Genomic DNA, 19,252 nt, shown 5'->3' with positions numbered 1-19,252 from the left:
TCTCTACTCCTACTTTTTGAGGGGTAAATCATGCACTTATGATGAACGGACTTTATATTTATGATAGCTCAATTCTATTGAGGCAATCTTTCAATTCTATTCTATCTTAACAATAATGTCTTAACTGATAAATTGAATAGCCTTTTCTCAATCCTCATCATTCTTGACCTTGTCTGCCTTTGATATTATTAATCATTCCCTTTTTTTTGGAATCTTTTCTTTCTCATTTATCACCTCTTATGTATTTATTGTACTAACTTCCTAAAGTTTCCCTGCCTTGAGTCTATTTCTATCCCAACCACCCTACATACAGCTGCCAATATGATTTTCCTAAAACATAAATCTAACTATGACATAACATTATGCAATAAATATCAATTACTTTATACTTCATACTGGGTCAAATATGAACACCTGTTTGGTATTTATAAACCTTTAGAACTTAGGTACAACTGGTCTTTTCCTCTTCAATAAATATTCTATGGTTCAAACTAGCTTTATTGCTGTTTTTCAAATATAATATTCCCTTTTCTACTTTACACTAATGTGTATCCCTGTTTTATTCAAGCCTCAATTCAAGACCCATATTCTACATCTACATAAATCTCTGGTAATCTGATAAAGCCTATGGACCTCTTTTCAGAATGTTTTTAAATGCATAAACTAAAATACAAAGGAAACAAATTATACTGAAATAATTTTTGAAATACATTTTTAAAACTTCAGAAAACCCAGCTTAAAAACCCTTCTTTTACATGAAACCTTTCTTGAGACTCCCAATTGCATTAGCCTTCCCTCCCAAAACAATTTCCAATTTATTTTTCATATAATCTGCATAAAAAATGCAAGTACTTGAGGAACTGTTTCATTTTTGTTATTATGTCCTCAGAACTTAGTACCATGAATTGTATATAATAGGAATTAAATAAATACAAGGTGATTGACTGAAGTACAAGCCTAGAAAGGTGGCTAGAACCAGATTATCATATATGAACATTAGGTCTTAAGGTTAGAAAAACGAGCCTCTTAAGACTTAAAATATGTAATAAGCACAGAAAAGTGATCCACTACTCTTAAGTAGTTAGGCACTGCTTATATAGCAATAATAAGAGCTAACATTTATATAGCACTTTAAGGCTTGCAAAACACTTGATACAGAGTATATCTGCAAAGCAGGTGTTATTATTTATCCATTTTGCAGATGGAGAAACTGAAATTGAGATTAAAAGACTTGCCCAAAGCCACACAGCTAAGTATCTAAGGCAGCATTTGAATTCAGATCTTCCTGAAAGTTGATGTAAGGGGAAAGTCTGGGTGCTAGATGGAACAATGTTTCTTCACTTCCACAAAGACGCAAGTGACCAAGCGGGAAATCTGATTCAATGTCATTCTCTCCTCTTACACTAAAGGCAGGAAGATTTGTGCAGGGAATAGAAAAAGTCTCCTTTTCCTCTGGGAGATGAAATCAGATTGAGATTGAATCCCACGATAAGATATTTCTCTTCTTCCCAAAGGAAGCCAAAAACTAGGCAGGAGACTTGGTGTGATAGAATGGCATTCTTCCCCCTTACTCTTTTCTGGACACTGCAGTGAAAGGGAAAAAAAAATTCAGAGTTGTCTTCATATTTAGACCAAGAGGTGTGACTATCTTTGTTTTGAACCTTCCTAGAACTTCCTACATTAATATAACTTAATGCTTTTATGGGATGGGGGTAGAGGCGCTTTTAAATTAATTGCTGCAGTGATCCCAGAAGGAAACTAAATAGTTATACCTCATCTGTCAAAAGGCTGGAATTACCCTATCATTCTGGAGCAGAGAATAGATAGAAAAAACTAAATAAAACATGTTCCCTATGTCACAAATCAATTCTGACAACATTCATATACATTCTTACCTAGCAAAGTCACGACTCAAAGGTGCATGAGTTATGACAATGTATTTGAAAAAAGGCTCCAGCCTCCTCTGACCTCCTAAAACAATACAGTTCATGGATAATGCTGCTGCTCAGACCTAGACTATAATTCGAAACAAGGATTTGCTGAAATTATCACATAGATGCCTGGATTCTCAAGGATTAGAAAACTGAGAACTTAGGGATCAAAAAAGTACTTGGAATCATCCAAGTACTTCCTTGAAATTTTTGGTTTGAAATAATGCTATTTCTTCTATTACGAATACATTTTGTAGCACCACTTCTAAACCACAAATATGTTTAACTTAATGTTGATGTTCCCTCAAACATACAGGACTTTCAGTTTCTCAAGTTACATGATCTATATACATTAGTGGTGTCCAAATGTTTTTGAAAGTAAAACTGTTTTGAGGATGGACACTCAATAAATGTATTTTTATTTATTTATATTTGTAAATTCATAATATTACAAATTACATATATAAGCTATTGGACTACACTAGGAATTTTAAAAAGGATGAATTAATGATGAAATATTTGATCCTAGAATTAAAAGGGAGTCCTTGGAGTTTATCCAGTAGGGGTGTGAACGGATAAGACCTGAATTTTATTCATCATATTTCTAGAGCTGAAAGAGGCCTTCTAGTTCAAACCCCTCATTTTACAGATAAGGAAACTGAAACCAAGGGAGAATGTGTACATTAGCCAAAGTTAAAACTTTACCAACTATGTGAAAGATAAAATCAATTTGAGAGGGAAGAGACTAAAGGCAGGAAAACCAATTAGGAAACTTCTACAATAGTCCAAGTGAGGTTTAATTAATTAAAATCTGAACTAGACTGGTGGCCAACGCCATGTAAGTTGAGAGAATGGAACAGAACTGAGAGTTATCATGGAGGTAGAAATTACAGAATTGACAACTAACTGGATATAAGGGTAAGGCAGAGTAAGGAATCACAGATATCATTGAAGTTGTGAATCTATGTGACTTGAAGGATGTCAGTGCCCTTTATGCTAAATGGGAAGTAGGAAGGGGGTGGTTTTGGAAAAAGATAAGGTAATGAAACCTGTGACCATTCATGTCTACTCATTTTGTGTGACTATCCCGCCCAAAAAAAGAAAAAAGGAGAAATCCAGTTTCTTACTCACCATTCACATCCTGGCGAAGCGATGTTTGTCCTCTGGGAAGTGCCTATTTCTGCTGCTACATGGTTATTTAGGGGCCCTTGATGTGGGTATGTGAGAAAGCAGTAGTCTCTCTATGGTACCTGTATGGCTATAGGTACCTGCGAAGTTCACAGATTAGAACAGCCTTGAAGAGCCGAGGCCTGACTTTAAAAGGAGAATATTGGGACCTTGTACCATGGAAGATTAGGTTGAATAGGACAAATTGTGACACTGGGTTAGTAATGGCTTTACCAGAATTAAGTGCCATATATAACATGTTCTGTAAGTGAGATGACTCATCTACCCATTTTCTACTGTCTTATCACAGACATCTTGGGCAGTCAGGCCACAGCTTCCACTCTGGATATCGATGATCAGCATTTTCACGCCATTTCATCAACCTCCCATAATGGCCACACTTTAGGTCATATTCATTGTCCCTACAGCAGTTATTCCAATCTTAGTATCTTAGAATTCCATCTAACCCTAGCAGAAGATCTATCCTATATTATTGAGAAAAATCAATGACACCTACAACAGGCTTGTCTCTTCTCCCCTACTGCATCTGTAAACTCCTCTTCCTTTGCTATATGTGTTGTAGGAAGAAGTGGCCCTTTTCCTTGCTACAGCCAATCTCTTTATTCAAGTCAATGAACTTGAGTTCTCCTCCCTTTAAGCTTCTATTTTTTTTTAAATGTTAGTTTCATTTCTTTACTCCTCAAGCCTTTCTGACCCTCTATACTGAAACTGTTTGCTTTCAGCAACTTTTGCTATTGCTGAACATTCCTTCTTCCTATACGCACTTTTAACTGTCTTGGATTCTGAAACGTGTTCTTTCCTGATTCTCTTGTTAGCTTAAGTGTCTGTTACTTTGCAGTCTCTTTTGATAGATTATTATTCATGCCCTGCACTGATTGGAATGTTTTATTCTGGGCTATTTTTATTTATATTGTGAGTTGATGATTTCATTAGCAATCATAGATTTAATTTGCTCTATATGGGTGACCACAAATCTTTATTTGGCTCCAGTTTTATTCCTAAAATTTATGCTGCAAAGCTAACTCTCTAATCTCTGCTAGGAGGTTACATTAGCATCTCTACTTTAATATATCCAAAACTGAACTCAACAAAATTCCTTCTAAACTTCTTGTCTTTCCCATTTTGAAGGGCACACCTATCATTTCAGGGATAGAAGGGTACAGAATTAAAATAATCTTTAGCTTACTTTCTCTTTACTCTCCCAATCTTGATTGAGTTACTTTATTCTCATTCCCTTCCCATTTATATGCTTTACAAATGGCTGAGGAAAAAAGGAAAGCAAAAGGTAAAGGAGAAAAGGAAAGATAAATCCAACTGAATGCAGAATTCGAGAGAATGTCAAGGAGAAATATAAAGGTTTTCGTAAATGAATAAATAGAAGAAAATAACAGGAAAGGCAACAGATCACTTCAAGCAAATTATAGATATCAAGGAAACATTTCATGTAAAAATAGGCATGATAAAAGACAAAATAGTAGGAACTTAATAGAAACGAGATTTTAGAAGAGGGGCATGAATTAAAAAAAAAAACCATGTGAGAAAAATCTTAACATCACTAATCATGATGGTGTGGTTACTGATCTAAGGCTAGATATCCTAGAAAATGAAGTGAGCCTTAGGAAGCATTGATAACAATAAAGTTAACAGAATTGATAAAATTCCAGCTGAGCAATAGCTAAAACCCTAAAAGATGATGCTGTTAAAGTGCTTCATTCAATATGCCAGCATATTTGGCAAACAACATTGGCCACTAGACTGGAAAAGATCAGTTTATGTTCCACTCCTGACAAAGGGTATGGCCATCTAATGTTCAAATTACTGAACAATTGCACTCATTTCACATGCCAGCAAGGTTATGCTCAAGATTCTGCAAGCTAGGATCCAACAATATGTCAATCTAGAATTATGAGAGGAGCAGGCTGGTTTCTGAAAAGGCACAGAAATTGGTGAACAAAATGTCAATATTCAGTGGAGTATAGAGAGAGCAAGGAAGCTCCAAAAAAAATCTGCTTCACTGACTATATTAAAGCCTTTCACTGAGTGGATCACAATAAAATGTAACATGTCCTTAAAGACATGAGAGTAACAGATCACTTAACTTTTCCTCTGAGGAACCTACATGCAGGCCAGGAAGCAACTGATTTGTTCAAGACTGGAAAAGGAGTATTACAAAACTATATTGTCACCTTATTTAACTTATATGCAAAGTATATCATGTGAAATGACAAGCTGGATGACTCAAAAGCTAGAATTAAGGTTGCTAAACAAACTCATATGATTACCACTCTGATGGCAGAAAAATAAAAAGGAATTATAAAGCCTCTTGATGAGAGTGAAAACAGAGTATAAAAGCAGCCTTAAAATTTAAAATCAAAAAACCTAAAATCTTGGCAACTGGTCATGTCATTTCCTGGCAAATAGAGGGAGAAGAAATGGAAGCAGTGTCAAATTTTATATTCTAGGATTCAAAAATTACTGCAGAAGGCAACTCCAGCCATGAAATTAAGACACACATTTCTTAGAAGGAAAACTATGACAAAGTTGCATAGCATAATACTAAAAACAGAGATATCATCTTGCCAATAAAGATTCATATAGTTAAAGTTAAAAGTTTTTTCTAGCACCCATATATGGCTGTGTGAGTTGAAGTATAAGGAAAGTTGGATGCCACAGAATCAACACTTTTTAATTATGATCCTGAAGATTTTTGAGAGTCCTTTGGACAGCAAATAAGTCAAATCAGTCAATACTTAAAACTAATCCATGCTATTCACTTGATTTGAAGCCAAAATTTAAATACTTTGGCCATAGGATGAGAAGACGGGACTCACTGGAAAAGATCAAAGGCAAAAGAAAAAGGAAATGGTGGAGGATGAGACAAATAGATATGTGTCATGGAAACAAAATATGTGAACTTGGACATTTTGAGAGAGAAAATAGGAGGGCCTGTTTTTCCACAGGGTAAAAAAAAAGTTGGATACAACTGAACATGTAAACAGCAACTTAGTTAAAACTGAGTAAGTACATAGCAACTTAGTTTAGGCTCTGATTTATCTTCTCTTGCATATACTATTGTGATAGCTCACTGATCCCACAGTTTCTAATCTTTCTTTTCTCCAACTTAATCTCCAGTTTGCCTTCCATGAACATCAAACCAATATTACTTAGTCATTAATGCTAAAATCTTCAGTGGCTCTCTATAGCATCTGGAATAACATAAAATTTTCAGCTTGACATTTAAAGCTCTTTTGAGTCTAATCCCAACATATTTCTCCAAAATTATTTTGTATTATTCCTCCCTTTCATGCTCTCTTTAGCCAAAGGACCACAATGATTTATCTTCCAACTCAACATTTTTAGTCCTATTTTATTTCCATGCAGTCCCTGGATGGGGGAGGGAGTGAAGAGGGAGGAGTTTTAATACAGAGCTGCCCAGTTCAACAAAACAAATTCCTATATTCGCCATGTCTTTTATTATTAAGTTCGTCAACTTTATATGAGGAAATGAATGGCTTGTCTCATCTTTATTACTTTTGGTTTGTAATTTTATTGATCAGAGTTCTAACATCCTTCAGAGTTGTTTATCTTCATAATAATTACCATGGTATAAACTACTCCCCTACTTCTGTTCATATTGCATCAATTCATAAAAGGATCTTCCATTTCATCTCTTCTTATGATACAATAATATTCCACTGAATTTATAACATAAGCTTATCTGTTTCGCAATGTAAGAACACAAGTATACTACCATATCATCTACAAAATTCTAGTTTCCAACTTTTGGCTGCACACACAAAAAAATTGTTACAAATATTTTTGTACATATAAATCCTTGCCCCTCTTTCAGGGTCTAGGACCAATACTGTTATCATTGGGATAACTGTGGTTTGGTAATATTCCAGGAATAGTTCCAAACTATTTTCTAGAACAGGGATCCATTCATACCTCCACCAATAGTGAAGTAACTCCAGTCCCTACAACATGTATTAGTCTGACAGATGTGAAGTAGAACATAAACCCTTTGATCATTGTCTATTGGCTTGGTTTTATAAATTTGAATATAAATCTTTATTCATTATGGAAATGAGATTTAAAAAAATGTTGCAAAATTATTTTCCTAATTACTTCTGAAGAATTTCTAGAATTTTTTCCATTTCCCTTTTGATTTTTCTTCATTAGATTTGTGTCAAAACATTTTAATTTTATAATCAAAATTGTTCATTTTATCTTGACTAATCCCTTCTATCCTTGATTTAGAATGTATAAGGAATCTTAGTGAATAAGTACAACTTTTAGCTGAGATAACATGAGTTATCTGATAGACTTCTAAGAAACGAACAAAACTGGAAAGCCATCCTTTCTTATACATTAATTAATGAATACCCTTTATTGTAGGCCTGTGATTATCCTGGAAACCTGGCCAGCTCCTTGAGTAAACACAATCCTCCTAAAGGGATGAATAAATATTCTTCTTGGTGGGTCTCATGATGAAGTATCTAAATGAGGCTTCTATGTCTCAAAAGTCATGTATCAAATGAGAATACTTAGTGTAATGCTATCTTTGTTCTCACTTTAGAAAACCCCTTAGTGGAAGAGGACTTTGAGGATTTGAGTTAGGAAGTCTTGTACAAACTTGCCTAGTAAGGGCTCCTACTCAAGACTGAATACCTGTGACCATGAGTCCTGTCAGCCAAGTAATTCAGATATTGGTGCTTCCTCAGAGTGAGGATGTATGTTGTTTGTTAGTTATAATGGCCACTGTGTTTGTTAATTGTGTATTATTTTTGTACTATGAGTTTCCTTTTCTCATATCTTATTTAAATCAAGGTTCTGGGCAGTAATAAACTTGTACTCACCCTCTTTAAGATTGTCTTTTGAATGCAAATTCCGTACCTTAGATTAATTTTACACCATGAACTCTTTCCTAATCTATAAACTTGAAAAGTAATTTCTTTGCTTTGTAAATGACATGACATTCTCCTCCATTTAAAACTTATCTTGGTTTATGGTATCTACATCTAATTTCTTACACTTTAATATTTAGCTTTCCCAGAATCCTCCCTCCAGTTAACAGTGGTCTTTGGGTTTATGAAACATTAAGTTCCTGTGTCTATGTGTTGTATACATTCCATTCAGTGATCTCGTCATTTCTTATGACAGCAGTAAATCTTTTTTTAAACAATTATTGCTTTGTAGTATAGGTTGAGATCTGGTAGTGATTGACCTTGTTCTTTTCCTTCCCCAGGTCCTCCTCCCTCCTCCCTGCCATTATTACCCTTGATATTTTTTGACCTTTTCTTTCTCCAAAGGAATTTCATTTATCATTTTTGCCATCTCTATGAAATATTCCTTTGGAAATTTCTTTGGTACAGCACTGAATAAGTAAATTAATTTATGATGTATTATAATGTTTGTTAGATTGTTCACAAACAATAAATGTTTCTCTAATAATTTAGGCATATCTTTACTTCTGCAAAAAAAAGTTTTATAGTTATATGCATATTGGACCTAACTGCATCAGTGGATCTAAAATAAAAGCAAGCAGGCTTTTGTAGATACTGTAAATGGATTTTCTCTTTCTAGCACTTTTTTGGTGTGTGTGTGTGTGTGTGTGTGTGTGTGTGTGTGTGGTTTATATATGTATAAAGGGACTATTTACATGTATTCATTTTATATTCTACAACTTTGCTCAACTTATTGTTTCAAGTAATTTGTTTTAATTAACTATCTAGAGTTTTCTAAGTAGACTACCATATCATCTACAAAATACATTCATTTTGTTTACTTTCTGCCTATCCTTATTCCTTTGATTTCTTTTTTTTTTTTCGGGGGTGGTGGTGGTATTATTATGGTTAGCATTTCTACCACTATGTTAAATAGCAGAACTGATAATGGATGCTTTATTTGCTCTATTCCTGTTCTTACTGGAAAAATCTCTTACCTTTTCTCAATTATATAATGTATGCTCTTGGATTTAGATAATTAAAAATATATATATATTAAGAAGAGATTCATTTTATTCCTAAGATTTCTAGAATCTTTAAGAGCAATTATGGTTAGATTTTGCCAAAAGCTTTTCAGTTTCTATGGTAAAATAATATAATTTTTATTATTAACATAGTCTATTATATTTATAGTCTGATTCCTTATATTAAATCTTATTTCCTAACATTTTTAAAAACAATTTTGTGTCAATGTTCATTAAGACCATTAGCTAGTAGTTTTCTTTCTTTGCTTTGTCTCCTGGATTAGGCATCAGAGACCATATTAGTATCTTAGAGATTGACAGGATGCCAACTGTTATTCATGTAAACAATTTATGGACTATTAGAATTAATTATTCTTTGAAAGTATGATAGTATGAATCTAAATGGTTCTGAAAATTTTTTCATTGACAATTCTTTTAAGGTTTAATTTATATTCTTATTATCAAAGTCCAGGGTCCAGGGGTAGAATCTAAGTTCCAATAGGATAGGGATTAGGAAGATATCCAAAATGCAGGTGGCATAGTTTGGAAATAGCTAAAAAATGACTTGTTAAAAATTTAAAGAGCAGAGCAAGATTATTTGTCACCTGCAGTACTGATTTATGTTCTGCTATACCAAAGGAGTGTTTTCACTATGTGTGTGGGGGGAGGAGGGGGGGAGGGGGAGAGTCATCCTCTGTTAGGGTCAAAGGACAAAGGTCAAGCCAGTGCAAGCAGGAAGTAAACAAGTGAGAAATGCCTGAGAACCCCAGAAGTAATTTCTGTGAACAGAGACTGTCTCATGGGCGGGAACTGTGATTATATTGAGATAGCTTCATTAATGGGAGTGTCTCCTTCTCTGATTAGCTATGCATGTGACCTCACAGACCCTATATAAATTCTCTGAAGGAAGAACTGTTTTCTTTAATTCTGGAGTAGCTGAGAGGTTGGAGGCAGGTAGTGAATACGTGGATCTCTCACAGGCCTGATGTTCATGTGGGAGTCGACAAGAGGTGAGGGCAGAATGTGAGCAAGTGAATAAAAAACTTTAAGCTTATATGTGGCTGTTCTTAAGCATACTACAGGTTTTAAAACTACAGTTTGTGAAACTGTAGGCAGAGACCTCTGAACACCTTAGAACGAGGTAATTGGTTTATATACTGCAAAAGTCAGTGACCAGAGGATTCTCTGAAGCCCTGGGGATTAGGAAAGCCTGGCAATGTAAAAAATGCAGAGTAGTACTAGCGCTTTGCAAATGAAGTGACTGCCCAGGGTTAAGCATGTTTTTTCTTTTTACAATCCTCTAGAACACAATTATTTCTATTATCTACATGGATAAACTGAATTTCCTCAGATTTTTCATAGTCTGGAACAATGTGATGTATACAGTATATTTCTGAATAAGATCTGGAAAGTCACACCACCCAAAATGAATATTTCAATTTGAACTTTGCAGAGAACTTCTTCGAGGTCCAAAATGGGCCCCCTGGATAAGCACTGGGATCCCTGGCTTTTCATTTTATTTGACATTAATATTCATCTAAATGCTTAAAAACAAAAGTATTGTCATGATCACACTTGTCTGAATCTCAAGTATATGTTTAATGAATATGTAAGGCAGGTGCTCTGTGTGAAGAGAGCCTTAAAGGTAGTATTTTGTTCTACTGTGGCAATAAAGGAAGAAAAAAAATACAAAGCAGAATCACTCCCCAAATTTTCCAATTATTTGACAATAAAGATATAGTCTGCTATAGAAAATGGTCAGTGAAAACCTGCTTATTCTATATTATTCCTCCTGCCCAACATTTATACACTCTCTGTATGTCTAGCACCATAGCTAGACAAATACTGAGGCTATGGGAACTGGCAACCTTCACCAGTACAGAATAGAAAAACAAAAGATGGTCTCAACAATACAATGCATTAAAAGAATCTATTAAAGGAAACAGCTCTTTGTTCCAGAATGTTGGCTGGATTCTGTACAGTGAATTTTAATAGCATCTAGGTAGCATAGCAGAAAAAGTGTTGGACTTGGAGTCTGGAAGACCTGAGTTTACTACTCCAGTATCTTGACAAGAAAATCCCAAGTGGGATCATTAAGAGTTAGATATGACTAAACAATAATAAATTTCTTTCTGATATTTGATAATTTAAATAGTCTAATTTTCTTTTGCTAATGTATTTCATATTTTTTTCTAAGAATTAATATATTTCTGCTAAGTTATCAGCTTTGCTAACATATATTTGGGTAAAAGTTTCTGATAATTTGTTTCCTCTTCAACCGTTTATAAATTCTCAAACTGGGGTTTTTTGCTCTTTATTTAAAAACCAGGCTTAAATGTCCATGGGGTTTTCTTAGCAAAGATGCTGGAGTAGTTTGCCATTTCCTTCTTCAGTAGATTAAGGTAAACAAAAGTTAAATAATTTGGTCAGAGTTATAGAATTTATCTGAAGCTGGATTTTAACACAGGTTTTACTGACTTGAAGCCTAGTACTCTTTCCACTAAGCTACCTAGCTGCTTCCAGTCTTTTTTTTTTTTTTTTTTTTTTTTATATAAACATGAGAATTTCTACTTTGTTCTTAGCTCAGGATTCTTGATTTGTTGCTGCTGTTCTGGTTTTGAATTGCAAGGGCAATTGAGTGATTTATTCTTTTTTTTTGTTGTTTATTTCCCCTTAAAATGGCATGGTACAAGTTTTGGTATATTATCCCATTACTGTCATTTTCTTTAATGAAGTTTTCTATTGTTTTTACAATTAGAATATTTAGTCTCATTCCAGTGCTCAGCTCTGGCATCTTCTCATCCATAAAAATTTCTTGATTACTACTGTTTTCTCTCTTCTCAAATTATCTTGATTTAGCTACTAGTATAATGTTATATAATTGAATCTAGGTAACACGGGGGCAGGGACTGCTATTAAGATATGATCTTAAAGACATCACTGTTTTAATACAATCTACTTTGAAAACACAATCTTATCTCCTTTACTTTTTCTGCGGACTCTGGATTCTTGCCTTCTCAAGAACAACCGGAATTATCACAGCCTCCTGACTTGATAGGTCACATCACTGGCATGATACAATCAATTCCTGTCCAGAAGAAGCCTTCAGTCTGATAGTAGTCAAGCCCATAGAGGACTCTCAGCCAAGACTGGAAAGGTTACTAAAATAGTTTCTGGGCAAAGCATATATCAGTTTTTGCATCTCTCTTCACTCTAAAAAGAACTATGCAAAATGCCAAATTGATCTACAACAGTAGTCTCCAAACTATCCCTATGAGGAATGTGTGTTGGGGGTGGAGATGGGAGAGTGGTGAGTGAACCCTTAGGGAGCTCTAGCATGAGCCTAAAAAGCACGAGACCAACCAATCAACAATAATCAATAATTTTTTTTCCAGAAAGAAGCAAATTATAATCTCAATTTTTCCTACATCTTAGCCAAAGCCCTGGTCCTTTTAATTTGTTCATATTATTTCTGTACATGTCTAGGTTCCTCTATTTCCAGTTCTAATCAGACATGCTTTTTTCCTAGGATGCTTTTACTTTGAAATCTCAGCCAAAATTTTAATTCTACTATGAGCAGGAAGGGACTCATAGATCCCTAAGTAACACCTGACACAAAGGTCACCCAGCTTCTACTTGAATGCATTTGAAAATCTATGACTTCTGAAGCAGCCCATTATACATTTAGAAAGCTCTAATTTTTTTGACATTTATTCTTTATATTTGAATGAAATCAGCCGCTGCAAATTCCTGTTTCTACCAGAGTTTCTACTTCCTCCCGACCTTATCTACATGATAGATAGCCCTTTGAATATCTGAAGACAGTGATATTCCCCTGAAGTCATCTCAAAAACTAAACAGCCTCAGTTCCCTCATTATACTTTCATTGATACTATCCTTATGTCTGCATCATTTCTTGAAGGATTTTCCCTGAATTAAATGAGCTATTTGCGGTTAATTTAATACGTTTTTGCATTGTGCATAGTTATATGTAACTGTGAATGTTAGAGTTCCTAGAAGTTGCAAAGAGGTTTTCTTGCACATTAACCTCAAGAATGAAGTCTATGGAATATATTAAAACTGGAATACAATGCATATTCGTTACTATCTAAAGACAAGGAATGAAGCTTCCTATATGAGCAGATCCTCAGAGTTCATTTAACCTGATTTGCAACAAATTCTGTTTATACTGAGTTCCCTGTAAATGTAAATAGTCCAAGTAATTTTTGGAAGAAGCTCCTAATTCACCCACTCATACCATCCTCAAAGACTCTGGTAATCTTTTTTCATCCTTAAACCTTTTGGATCACAACCATTGCCTTATTTCTGTGGGTATATATAAGCAGGTGGTAAAGGCCAAAAAAACCCTAAAAATTTCCAAAGGAGAAATTTCTATGCAAAAGATAAATGTATTCTTCAGATGGGGGCAGATCAAATGCCTGAGAATGAATCACCTCCGGTAACACAGAGAACTACAAAGCAAATATAAAAACTTCTAAAGCCTTGACTCTGCACTATGCTAGTTATCCATTTCAGCACTGTTCCTATGGGAATTTGGATACTAAGCTTACTATCATAGCTACAACCTCCAGCTGTGTTCCTGTAATAGAAGGTGTAAAGTGTGCAAGGAGAACACTCCTATCAAAGGTATGCCCACAAAAAGTCCACAAGAAATGCTCAGGGTATCCCAGGAATTTACCTGATATTAAAAATCTAATCTCTTAAAAGATTCGTCACTTTCTAAGTAACTTAAGTATAAACCTGCTTAACATATATATTAGTTGGTAAAAAAAAGGAAGATACTCCACCTGGCATCTCACATTAGAAGCATCAAATAAAAGATGTTTAAAGCCATACTGTGAGACGACCTTAGGAACTGGCATGCAGGAGTGAAGAACATGCCAATCATTCATATCACGATGATGATGTGGGCACATACACAACAGAGAGGCAGGTAGATAGGCAGGCAGCTATGCATACTGGCAACCCATCCAGCACAGCACGCTGCAAACAGCACACAGACAATATCCTTTTTGAAATGGTCCACATGAGCATGAGGGATTTGTTTGGTTATTTGTTTTTTGAAGCCTAGAATTCATTTGGGTTATGTTTGCTCATTCTAAGGCCAAGGTAAAAATTCCTGTAATTCTCTGATGAAAACTATTCCCTAAAATGCTTATCTACTCCCTGCCCACTGATATATATATCCTATATATATATATATATATCTCTGCAAAAAGGCCCAGTATTAAAATAAAGGTCTATGTCTATATGACCAAGGTCAGTGTGCTTGAAAATTTTATATATATATATATATATATATATATATATATATATATATATATATATATACACACACACACACACACACACACACACACACACACATACATACACACCACAGGCTTATTTGGCCTTCCAAGAGAGAGGATGACCTTTGGCCCTGAAGCCCACCTTTGGCAGATACCAGATATCTCTGACTTTCCCAAAGGCAAGCCAGGGTTGTATCAGCTAGAATGAAGGGAAGCTCCCAATGCAGTAGATAAGCCTGTGGTCTTAAAATGGTTTTTCATGGGACTTATTTGGCTTTCCTGGCATTCTACCAATCAAGTAAGAATGACTGAATAAGAGTGACAAACTAATCTCAAGAGACCATAGGGTAAGTAACTTATTCTCCAGTCTGGGAGAGGTTCCCTGGTAATGGCTATTTAGTTGCCTAGCAGGTATTTTGGCTTCAGAGAAGTAGTTACCTTCTCTTTTTCCCTGGGGTTTATTCTCTTAGGATCTTTTACTATTTCATTCATGGGAATCTTAGAAACACCTGAATCTGTTTTATGGAAATCTGGACCACAAAGCTGCTTTTAGTAAAGACTTCTAGCTCAGGAAAAAAATAGCAATTGTGAATGAAACATCAAGAAATGTACCATTGTAGAATGAAGCATACTCAAGTCACTTTGTAAGGTTACACTTCGGATCAATAAGGGACATTCTGGGTGCAATACCCTAGAATGCCTTAAATTATTTCATGTGGTGTTATAAAATTCATTAAAGTTAATTTTGAAAGATTTAAAATTAAGATTGTCCCCACAGGGAAGGGAGGCAAACAACATGGTGTTCCATCTTTGTGGACCATCAATGCAGATATTGTCCAAAGGATATTCAGCTACCAAGACAAGATTTACACATAGAATTAGTAGCCACAAAGCACAGACAAGCCAGCTAAAGAAGCCACAAATGAGACTCAGACCACACTGTCCTAGCACCAGCTGAGCACAGCTGTGAGGTCTTACCCCTGCTAGGCATCAAAAGGCGTTTCTTCATGTTGCCTGACAAAGCACAGGTGAACAGAAAAGAGAAAAAAAAATACCACATCAACAAACCCAACAGTGACACTGAATTCAACAAGTGTAATTCACAGAGACATCAGGGATTAAGGCCAGGGTTCTTAAAATAGGACAAGTTGGCTTACAGTCAATATACCCAAGACTGCATGAAAAGAGCCTTGGCCACAGTCATGGATTTGATCACTCTGAATAAACCCCAGGGATTCCAAGGAAACAATAATTTTTCTGCTTGTCTCTACTAATTGTTGATACTTGCACAGAGAAGTTAAGGATTTTCTCCACTGTATGTCATGTAAAACTCCCGGGAAAACTGAAAGGGAGTATATGGTCCAAAGGAGATATTTGGCTCACTTGGTATCAATCCCTAGTGTTTCTCTTCAAGAAATAAGCCTTGCTTCTTTTTTTCAAAAATTTATTCCTGACACTCTACAATAGAGTGAGTCATCATAATAACCAAGATAATTATTCAGACTAAACTTTATAAAGTACTTTCATATCGAGTGTTTCATTTAATCCTCACATAAATTCTTGGAAGCAGCTAGTGACACAGTGGTTAGAGTCCTGGAGGTGGATTTTGGAAGATTTGAGGTCATATCCAGCCTCAGATACTAGCTGTGTGACCCTCAAGTAACTTAACCTCTGCTTGCTTCAGTTTCCTGAATCGTAAAATGAAGATTATAGTGACTACCTAGCAGGGTTATTGTATAGATCAAATGAGATAATATTTGTAAAAAACACTTAGCTAGCACACAATAGGCAGTGTATGCCTATTTCCTTCCTTCTTTCACTGACAGTATAGGTATTTTTAATCACTTTTTGACAGATAAGGAAAATGAGTCAATTCACGTGGTAGTGATTTAACTTGCCCACCATAAAAGAAAGATTACAGGCCAACTAAGAAATAATCTATGGCAGAAGTTTTAACCTTTTTGGTATCAACCACTTGGCTCCTGGTAAAGAATGTTTTTAAATGCGCAAAAAGATTACGAAGAAAATCAATTTGAGACTGCTGTCAAAAACTACTTGCGTGTATGTGTGTGAAAGAGAGAGTTCACAGACCCATATAAGCACCCCTGGTCAACTGACATTTGATAATACCTGCATAAATACTCTCAAGCCCCAAAGAAGAGAAAAGGATCTCTCTCCATTCACAATCACTGTAAAAAGAGAGAAGTGATGCTTTTCCATCTCCTCAGCCCACAATAGTCATTAGCCAAAATAAAAACAGTTACTTAAGATAGCAAAGCAAATCCCACATAAATACCCTCAAGGCCCAAATGAGTATAAAATTCATGACAGTCCCAACTCCTTTAAAATCATACACATGTATACTTACCATCCATGCCATTGTGCTGTTCATAACTCCTCTTGCCCAGGATGGTTGGGGACCCATTATTAATGACTGGAGTTGACTTTGCAGGAGTAAGGTTATTGAGAGAACTAGACACACTCTTTATGGGGTCTGGCTTTGGAGGGCGGGGATGACTCTCTGTGGGGAAAAAAAGCACCAAATAAGGATACTAAATAAGGATAAGTTCTAAATTCATACCCATCCATTTAAAGGGAAGAAACAAATTTCATGCTAAAAATGGAGAATTTATTTATTGAAATCTCAGATATTTTGACTTAGTGTTTGTAATGTAGGAATCTGTCAGTTAATTTAAGGTAGTGCGTTTATGAGATATATAATTGTAGTGATCAGGTCACAACTTTTAGGTTTTTGGGATGTGCTAAATTTTTACAGCTTATCATGACATGCTACATAGTTTCCTTCCTCCCTGTCTCCATTTCCTTATATAATATCATTCAAGTTGCTTGCACTTTTTGGTTATAATCATTACATAATTTCTGGTATCACAATTCCGGTCCTGAATTATTATCATAACTCTCCAAATTCTACCAAAAACTCTGCAAGACTCAACCATTCTTTTGATGCTTGTTGACATACTGTTGAATGAGTATATATAGATGTCACCCAGGAAGGTACTTTTAGAGCTTAGTGAATCATTTTGAGTTACATTAAATAAATCCAAAGATGAGATTCTATTTAGCAACCTTTATTATTGTTATGTGAAATGGTATCTGCTTGTTCCAAAAAATATCTTGTAAGTTTTCTGATGCATTTATCATGTGTTCTAAAAAAGCCCAATATTTCTTTTTCCTTTTTGGTAAAAAATGTAGGTCTTTCTAAAACTGCCTTAGAGCAATGAGTCCTATGTTATATTACCATGAGTTTTTGTGAGGATTCTTTCCAAAATCTGCTATGGTCCATTTTGTAGAACCAAAAATATACATTGTTGCTGAATAAATATAGGCTTTTAAATGTGTTCCTCCCTTTCAACTTAAGATTTCAGGGTGCCAAGAATTCTTTAAATGTATAAAATCATAGCATTCTATAAATCATAGCATTCTATTTCTATAAAAGCATAGCATTTCATATCTTTATGTTCTATGTGTCTTGCCTAGAAGAAAACCAAGTTATCTTATAGTTATCACTTCATACACTAGTTCAACACAATCCTTAGAATTAAATTCAAAAACTTTCATCTCTATCTTTAGTATATTTAAAAAATTTTATACTTGTGAGATTCAAATGAAGTTTTACATCATTGCAGAAAATTCTTGTAGAAAGCAGAACTAGGATCAATAGAGATAGATTGTTGATTGTTCTTCATTCTTGAAGACATCCATGGTATAAGGAAGGTAATGGCATTATATGTAAATGAATTGACTTTGAGTGAGGGAAGACTGTGCAAGGTCATCAGTTTTATTTTCTGCTCTTGAACATCTGGGTCTAGTGGCCAGACCTAGACCAGGACCTGGATGTAGATGGCCCTGTATGCAGTGGGAGACCTTGACCTTTTTAAATTAAAGTCTTTAAATAAGTCTCAGTTTGACTGAGGCAACTTCCCATTCAGTTATATGTCATGGCAAATGAAAGACAAACAATAACTTCTGTGAGTAAGAACTGCTCCACTGAGGACTTAGCAACACAGCCAGCTAGCTTTCTTCCCTCCCTCTTTTCCTTGATTTCTTTTTAAAGGAGTATGCCTTAAACCCAAATCACTCTTACTCCACTGATTGGCCAACACAAAAGATTCAAGGTCAAGCCCATTGGGTCTTGGTTTTGGCCAGAAATGCTGAGGGTCTTCTTCTTCCAGACTGCTTTCTTTCTTTCTTTCTTTCTTTGTCTATCTATCTATTTTTTTTTTTTTTGGGGGGGGGGAGGTTGCTAGGTTAAAAAAAAAAAAGCCATTCTTTATCTCATTTTTTTTCTTATCTATCCTTAATCACTGATTGGGAGGTTGCCTCAGTAAACAGACACCTATTAAAGACTTCAGTTTAAAAAGGCCAAGATTATGCTGATATCTGGTCACTGAAACCAGATAGCCCCAAAGAAGAAAATGAGGGTAGTGACCTTGCATAGTTTCTCCCTCTCTCAAATCAAATTCACTTCACTTGCATATAGAAGTAGACATAACAGCTAAATATATTCAAAAGTAGAATAAGCTATAACTGGGTCTTCAAGCAAATGTTGGATGATAATTTAAGAGGGATACAAGTTGTTCATCTAATAAACATATACTTTCTATTTAAACTAGCTTATTCTTGAGACTGGGATGTTCAAAATAGGAACTACTTCAAAGAGGACATGAGCTAATCCTAATGGATATGTGATGAACCAGAGCATAGAAAGACAGAATTCATCCTGTTACTGCTTCAATAGTTAACCAAACAAACCATGGAGCTTGCCTCCAACACAACCACATTTATTCTCATACTCCAATCGTCTTCCATGTAGCCATCTCCCTCTTCTA

The 19,252-nt window shown here is 35.1% G+C and overlaps 1 protein-coding gene across 6 annotated transcripts in view; it reads right to left on the bottom strand.

The window, feature by feature from the left end:
* MTA1 (metastasis associated 1) overlaps positions 1-19,252 on the bottom strand; it is a 255,336-nt gene that overhangs the window by 17,889 nt on the left and 218,195 nt on the right. For 3 of the 6 annotated variants that reach the window (XM_051977993.1, XM_051977995.1, XM_051977997.1), the window contains 2 exons: positions 16,771-16,923; positions 15,381-15,416 (listed from right to left, as the gene is read on the bottom strand). In XM_051977993.1, the coding sequence (XP_051833953.1) occupies positions 15,381-15,416; positions 16,771-16,923 (189 nt within the window). Of the gene's footprint in view, positions 1-3,062; positions 3,200-15,380; positions 15,417-16,770; positions 16,924-19,252 lie in introns of all 6 variants that reach the window. The other 3 variants (XM_051977996.1, XM_051977994.1, XR_007950699.1) reach the window with 2 other exon arrangements.

This window comes from Antechinus flavipes, chromosome 2, assembly GCF_016432865.1.
Source record: "Antechinus flavipes isolate AdamAnt ecotype Samford, QLD, Australia chromosome 2, AdamAnt_v2, whole genome shotgun sequence".
NCBI lineage: Eukaryota > Metazoa > Chordata > Mammalia > Dasyuromorphia > Dasyuridae > Antechinus > Antechinus flavipes.
Note: the sequence above shows the minus strand (reverse complement) of the source record. Positions and strands in the feature narration are given on the sequence as shown.